The 8,200-nt window shown below is 39.6% G+C and overlaps 1 protein-coding gene across 1 annotated transcript; it reads left to right on the forward strand.

Annotated features, from left to right (window-relative positions):
* The first annotated feature begins 956 nt into the window (after positions 1 to 956).
* LOC149247828 (uncharacterized) lies at positions 957 to 4,892 on the forward strand. The gene has a single exon (XM_089445886.1). It carries the CDS (start codon positions 957 to 959, stop codon positions 4,890 to 4,892), a length of 3,936 nt encoding a protein of 1,311 aa, XP_089302012.1.
* The last annotated feature ends 3,308 nt before the right edge of the window (positions 4,893 to 8,200 follow it).

Here is an 8,200-nt window from a genome sequence, read left to right on the forward strand (position 1 = left end):
GAGAAAGGTGTGGCAAGGATTTTGGTGAGACTAAACCCCAAGGATGGCCTTGCAAAATCAATCACCCTGCGCTATAAGGAGTATAAAATTGAACAGAAACTTGACTATGAACTCCTCCCGTTCCGTTGTCATCGCTGTCACGAGTACGGGCATTTGGCGAGGGATTGCCCGTTGGGAAGGCGAAGGAGAAGGACTCAAAAGGATGATGAGGAATGGGAAGGACTCAAGAGGCAGGCTGAGAGCCAGGTGGAGGAGCCTACCCATACGGGAGCTGTTGCGGAAGAGAATTTGTATCAGGCTGAGGAAGGAAAGCCCAAGGAGGACGATGATCAGATACGTCCTTCAGATGACCAGCCGATGATGGACACCCCTCCTCTTGCGCTGGACGCCGTCGTCGAAGATGAACATCCGGGTATGCAGTCTTCTCCGAAATTTTCTGCTCTTATATCTGATTCTAGTGTCGGGGGTTCTTCTATGTTAAACAATTGTAATGATGTTTTGCATAATATTGATAACCTATCTGCCGCATTGCCCTCCTTAAATCTGAACTGTGAGGAATTTCCCCCTTTGGGTAATGGCGCTGGGCCTTCCTCTGCTGCTCGGCACTATAACCTGAGATCTTTAAGTAAGAAGTCGGTTTGTTCGAATGAATCTTTGGAGCCTGTAGGTGGATTAGGGATTGAGACTCCTAAGAGCTATTCTAAGAAGAGTAGAGGGCGAAAATCCATGTTATCAAAAACTCAAGCTAAAGCAATTTTTGATGTAGCTGATGGGAAACAGATGACAATTCCTGGGGCGCTTAGAGCAACAAAACCCCCTGAGTCGGTTATTAAATGATCTGTCTTTCATGGAACTGTAGGGGGTTAGCTAGTAAACCCAAAAAACTAGCGCTAAAAGACCTTATCTCGCGCAGTAACCCAGACATAGTATTTCTTCAAGAGACTTTGGGCAAAAGTATGGATATTGAATCGTCTCTCAGTTCTCTTTTTCCGGGTTGGGTATTCATAGCTGTGGATGCTTCAGGCCACTCGGGAGGACTGGCTATAGGTTTTAAAAAAGGAAGACTGAAGGTTTTAAGTACATGGGGATTAACGAATGTTTTGGGAATGGAGGTGGTGTCTCCTGATTTTGATTTTCCTTTGTCAATTGTCAATGTTTACGGCCCTTGCCAGGGGAGGGCCCTTTTCTGGAATGATCTCCTCTCAAAAAGTCTGTTAAAAGATAAGAATCTCACAGATTTCTTTTCAAATGCTCTTCAGGTTCATCAGCTGATTGATGTAAACCTTAAAAAAGCCAAACCTACCTGGAGGAACAGAAGGACGGGGGATGATAGAATTGCGAAAAGGTTGGATAGGTTCCTCATCAGTGAAAGGTTGGCATCCATGGTTCCGTTGTTTCGACAATGGGTTGGTGAAGGTGGGAACTCGGACCACTTCCCCATTATACTGGAATTCTCAAAATCCCCTCCAAAGCCGGCCGCGCCTTTCAAATTCAATGCCTCGTGGCTTCAAGAGGAGTCTTTCATAAAGCTTTTCAATGAAACCTGGAGACACCCGGGTTCGGAACCTTTGGGGAATAAAGCGGGCCTTTTCATGGAAAACCTTAAAAGGCTCAAGAAAGCAGCCATCGAATGGGCTTCAGCCAGAAGGAAAAAACAAGTGGAAGAGCTAGTAAACATTGATGAGGCCCTGGGGGTACTTGAAGACCCAGAGTCTGATGCTTATGCATCTCTGGAATCAAAAGATAAAATCCTGGCATTAGAAAAGAGAAGAGCGAAGATTTTATTGGATAGAGAAGAAGAGTGGAGACTGAAGAGCAGAGCTATCTGGTTGAAAGCAGGGGATGAAAATACAAAATTTTTTCATAACTATGCGAAAGGGCGGAGGAATGCAAATACTATTTGGAAGTTGAGGGATTCGGAAGGCAGGGAGGCTTCCTCATTCGAAGACTTGTCTGCTATGGGAAAGAAACATTTTCAGGCGCTTTTCTCTGATCCTGGGGGGATTTCTTTGCCTGAAATAATCAGAACAGCCCAGGCCTTTCCTCGTTTTGTGGAGGAGGAAGAGGCTGAAGACCTTTTTAGAGAAGTGACAAAGGAGGAAGTAGAGAGTGTTATAAAGTCTATGGCGAAAGATAAAAGTCCAGGGCCCGATGGTTGGACCATAGAACTTTTCACATATTTTTTTGAGTCCATAGGGACAGAACTTACGGAAGTTGTGGAGGAGTCTAGAGTAAAAGGAGAAATCTATGGTCCGTTTAATGCAACTTTCATTGCTCTGATCCCAAAAAAAGAAGATCCTGATACTTTCGAAGACTTCAGGCCTATCTCTCTGTGCAATACCATCTACAAGATTATAGCAAAGATCATTGCGGTCCGCCTGAAACCTATCTTATCATGCTATATTTCAAAGGAACAATTTGGTTTTCTGGATGGGCGACAAATACATGAAGCTATCGGGGTAGCACAAGAAACTATCCACAGTCTCAGGCAGGCAAATAAGAAGGGGGCAGTGCTCAAAATTGACCTATCCAAAGCCTATGATAGGGTCAGCTGGACATACCTAAAGATGCTCTTGACACATCTTGGGTTCCAGGTGGGCTTCATCAAATGGATCATGGGGTGTATCACAAATGTAAATTTTGCTGTCCTGATAAATGGAGCTGCTTCTCATTTCTTCAAAAGCCAAAGAGGTCTTCGCCAAGGGTGTCCGCTCTCCCCTCTGCTCTTCCTTCTAGCTGCAGAAGGCTTAAGCAGGCTTATTCTAAAGGCAAAAAGTTCAGGTTTGGTCAAAGGTTTGGAAGTTGCTGTTAACCTGTTCATTACTCATCTGCTTTTTGTTGATGACATTCTTTTGTTTACAAATGGGAACTTATCTGAAATTGTAGAAATTAAGCTCCTTCTAGACCAGTTCCTGAAAGCTACAGGGCTTCAAATAAATGATAGAAAATCTCAACTAATATTTGAAGGCTTCAGTAGACAAGAGGAGGCTTCAATTGCTACTCACCTGCCTTTTGGAACCTGTAATATGGAACAACCTTTCAAATATCTTGGGTTTTGGCTCAAACCATCCTCTTACAGAAAGCAGGACTGGAACTGGCTAATAGCGAAGATTGAACAAAAAATATCCCATTGGAGTTTCAAGTGGTTGTCTAGGGCAGGAAGACTTACCTTGGTAAACTCAGTACTTCAGGCTATTCCGGTATTTTGGGCAGCTTTGACCTGGATCCCCAAAGGGATACTGCACAAAATAAAACAGATTTGCAGTAGATTTCTGTGGTCAGGGTCCAAGGAGGACTCTGTACTCCCTTGGGTGGCGTGGGATAAGATCGCAAGACCAAAAGACTGGGGAGGTTGGGGTTTGAAAAGCCCCACGGACTTTAGTCAAGCCCTAGCAGCAAAATCAGGCTGGCGAATCATTTCAATGGAGAACCTATGGACCAAGGTTGTTAAAAGAAAGTACATCGACCCCATTCCACTCGAAGACTGGATAAGAACCCCAAACAAGAAAGGAAGAAACTGTTCTGTTATTTGGAAAGCCACTGCGGAGGCTTTCAAGATAATTGAACAAGGTCTGGCATGGCGGGTTGGAAATGGCGAAAGCCTGAGGATTGGCAGGGATCCGTGGGTGGGGTGCAGCGAAGGTTTTGCTCTTCCTCCAGGACTGCTCAATCATTTGGATGAAATAGGAATAAGAAGCTTAAGGCAGATTGCAAGTATAGAGCAGTCCTCTATTTGGGGGCAGGCTTGGAAGTCTGAAGCTGAGCTAGGAATTAATATCATCTGGAGGAATGATTGGCAGCTCTTTCTTCAGGAGTTGAGAAGATCAAATGTGAGATTAAAGGATAGGCCGGACTCTCTGGTGTGGGCACATGCTGAGACAGGGTTGTATTCTCCAAAGGCTGGTTACAATTTCTTGATGAAGAATAAAGGCTGGAATCCTCCTGTTTGGTGGTCAAAACCTCTGTTTAAACTAAAGTGTCCTAAAAAAGCTAGAATCTTCTTTTGGTGTGCCTTAAATCATAAGATTCCTACCTGGGAAGTACTACAAGCCCGCTTTAAACAGGGGCCTGGAAGATGCCCTCTGTGCTATGCGGATTCTGAAACCATTACCCACCTTTTTCTTTCATGTCCGTTTACAAGGCAGGTATGGCTTGAAGCGGAAAGGCTATTAAATGTAAAATTAAGGTGGGAAGGAGTTAGTCTGACAACTGCTTGGGAATACTGGTGGAATCATTTTCAAGATAGGAATTTGAGGAATTTGCCTCCCATCATTTGTTGGGGTATTTGGCTTGCTAGGAACCGTAGTATATTCAGAGAAATACAGACCCCTGTGGCTGCTGTTGCCATTCAAAGCAACGCCATTCTAGACAGTATCCCATTAAAGGAGGAACATGCAAATCATAATCAGCGGAAGGAGCTCCGAATTAGAGATGGGATACCGTGGGCCTTTTTTGACGGTGCAGCCCAAAACAATTACACGGGTGCTGGGTTGTGCATTCATCTTAGTACATCACATTCTCTAAAGGCTTCAGTAGGAATCGGAATGGGCTCAAATAACTTTGCTGAACTCTCTGCTTTAAAGCTTCTTCTCTGTTGGCTCATCCACAAAAATATCCATACAGTTCAGATTTTTGGAGACTCAATGAATGTTGTAAACTGGGTTATTGGGAAATTTAGATGCCAGCACTACATGTTGATGCCTTTATTAGAAGAAATTCAATCTTTAAAACAGCAGTTTAATGTTTTTTCTATTGAACACATATACAGGGAATGCAACGAAGAAGCAGATGGGCTTTCTAAAACAGGTCTGCAGCAAGCTGTGGGCTCTTGGAGAGTAACTGAACAGATTCTGGATCAGATCCGTGTGTCGGATCTCCCCCCATATCTCTAGTCTTTCTTGCTGTTATTTATATGCACTAGATTATCTGTTCATATGATATCAAGTGGCATATGTACTTCTTTTTTCTACTATAGATACTTTGATGCTCTGGTTTGATAGAGCGGACTATGGATGTTTTTTGTCCCTGGGCTGTTTTCCTCATGAAAGGAGGCCCAGTAGACAATTGGACTTTCAGTATATTGCTCGCTGGATATGGCTGCACAGGCCGCGCACAGGTGATTTTGACTAGTACTCTGAAGGGGTGCTGATGATCCTCCTCAGAGGAGATTTTGCCTTTACCAGGCAGTTCTTTTGCAGAATGTTAACTCATATGCTATGTAACTTTTTTACTTCTTATAAAAATGTTCGCTTTTTTCCTTGGAAAAAAAAAGTACCATGGGTGTGATCAAATTAAAGAGAAAATACCTATGGATATGGGTTCTTAACCAAACTATTGAAGTATAATATTTATCAAGGTAGCCTCATCATTTGTATTAAATTAAATCTTGGAGTCACATGTGGAGTTGTAACAATGCACTAACATTGTCAAGTGATAAAATGTAAGACCAACTACTGAAGATAAGGGTCCTTAACTAATCCACGAGTGGATTATTTTTTAAGAGAATTGGTCCTTAACCATTGGTTTTCAACATCTCAAATACAACCATATAATAATTATCTAATATTTGTCAAATATCTTTTATTATCAACAACACTCTTAAGGCCTAGCATGGCAATAATATTTCCTTCTTACTTCAATATCCAAATTAATATTACTCTTCATGCCTTCTCAAATTATACCATGAATCTATCCAAGTTAAAATAGTCCCAATAATAACAACACATACCTCTTTTACCATGGTAATTCGCAAAAAATGTTTTCAAAATCATCTTCAACAATAGAACGCACTAAATAAAAAAGGGACCTTGGTTGTTCCACCTTACTCTAGTTTTTGTATAAAATACTCATTAGGCAATGCATAATTCCACCACACTCACCTGCATTGATTTGATAACCTTGTCATCTAAATTGATTTATACATATATGGATCAAAGTCCTTTGTAGTAAGGAGATAATGTTTTAGCATTTTATGTGAGTACTTTTAGATTTTCATTGAGAATATGTAATATTCTTGATTTGTTTCAGAAGCTTTTTGTCTTACAAAAGTATCTATTGGATTATCCTATACACAATGTAAAAATGTTCAATATATCACCAAAGTTTATTTTTTTATATTTCAAGTATTTTATTTGTTGTGAAAAATGGTTCTTTCATATCTCCCTAACTTTTGATTTTTCTGCACCATATCTACTCGCTATACCTTTGATTCTAATCACTTTGCTATCCAGAAATTGACTCCACTTTTTAGCTAGCTTTGACAAAGAGGTTTGGCACTACCTTCTAGCTATCCAATTTTTTACTCCACTTCATTTTTGGCTAGTGTTCACAAATAGATTTAGCACCACCTCAAGATAAGCTCATTTCCTTAACATATGAAGCACCAAAGCACTAGTAGCATATGTATCAATAATTTTAGAGGATGTATATTATAATCACCTGAATTAGTTTCAATTTTTATTGGGGATTCTTTGTTGTTTCTCCCTTAGTATGCACCCCATGTAATGGGAAAGCCCCGCCCAACAACAAAAGAGTGAACTCGACAACCCCTCAAGCATCAACAATTATGAGGATTCAAATACCGCACAAAATAAATCTTCATTTAACAGCAAAGCAGATCTCCTAGAGCAAACTTCTTCTCCGACTATCTTCAAAAGGACAAACACAATAGATCGTGAAGCTAAGACACCAATGTCCCAAGAACCAGAAGAGATGAAGGAGATGCAAGATAAAGAAAGTTGGAAGACCATAGAGAAAAAATAGAAAGCTATAGCACCAATCTCGCCAAGAAAGACGAGGAGACAGAAAATTAGAAACTAAGAAAATTATAGGTCTGATAGACCAATTTGGTCTCAGTGGACGTTAACCACCATCATCAATTGTCATTTGTTATTTCTAATTAAACTTACATTTATATTACAAGCCCTAAAATCCAAAGAAATAAAGTACAACCTTATGAATGCATCGTTATGAAGACTTAACACTATACAAAACCATATTATTCTAATGGTTCTATTACGCCAACAATAAGAGGGTGAACCAAAAAAAAATGAATTAATATTAAGTTTTAAATAGATTAGCTTAATACAAGAACTAATGAATGAGAATAAGATTTACTTAGGTGTGATCAAACACAGTTTAAGAATTTTTTTTCTAATGAATTGGAGCACATTTTGGGAGCCCTTTATTAATACTCTTGCAATATAGTTTCCAATTCAACATTTCACCATGATTCCTACATAAAGCTACATGTTTGTAAGCATTAGTTTGTTTTCTAGAACTAAACATGAAGGTGGATTTCTAGGATGTCAAACAAAAAGTTAGAGAAGGGTAAGAGTTAAAATCTCCACATGAACCTATGCTAATACCATAATACAATAATATATAATCTTGTTAACAAAGAAAACCTTTCTTAATTTGGTTTAGAATCAACTTGTGTCATCACTTATTGTCAATTACACCTTGAGAATAAGAAAGAGTACACTAGAATTCTCTAATTATATGTGCCCTGGAAAACAATAGAATACATTATTTATAATATATTTCTTAGTAGGAGGTGAATAATGGTAAGATGAAATGCTAGAACTTGGTATCTCTTTCCCAAACTCTTCTTTATCTTCTAGTTTCCTTTTACAACAAATGCCCATATTGGACCCATCAAATTCCCTCAAAAATACAAATTTTCTTAGTGTAGTTGAGATTAGTATCTTCACATTAGGAGAAACCATTGATTTGTAATTCCAATATTGAAAATATCTCCCAATCCATCCTTTGAGTTTCTACCATACTCACTTCCCACTACTAGTGTTTGAGACTTCTTAATTACACAAAATTTTGGATCCTACAAGTCATAGGGTGGCATGCATGCTCTTGCATGTTGGGGGCGATTTGTGCCCTCTTAACATAAATGTACATCATGTCTAAGGGTGGTGCGATCAACCATGAAGGCACCCTCATTAAGACCCTTAACACCCCGATTAGGGAAATGATGTGTGTACTTGTTTACACTTCAATTAAAATACATGTTTTTTGAAAATTTACATCATGGAAGAGATGGATGGATCTAACCTTTTAAATTGAAACTAACATGTGTTTCAAATTTGATAATTGATGGTGGGAAAAGGAAGGTAAAAGTATTTAGGACATAATTTAACCAAACAATAATTTCCATGGTACTTTTGGATAATGTGATGGATCGAAT

The sequence above is a fragment of the Pinus tabuliformis genome, chromosome 7 (assembly GCF_031772625.1).
Source record: "Pinus tabuliformis cultivar Carrire ecotype Pingquan chromosome 7, CPIR1, whole genome shotgun sequence".
NCBI classification, from domain to species: Eukaryota; Viridiplantae; Streptophyta; class Pinopsida; order Pinales; family Pinaceae; genus Pinus; species Pinus tabuliformis.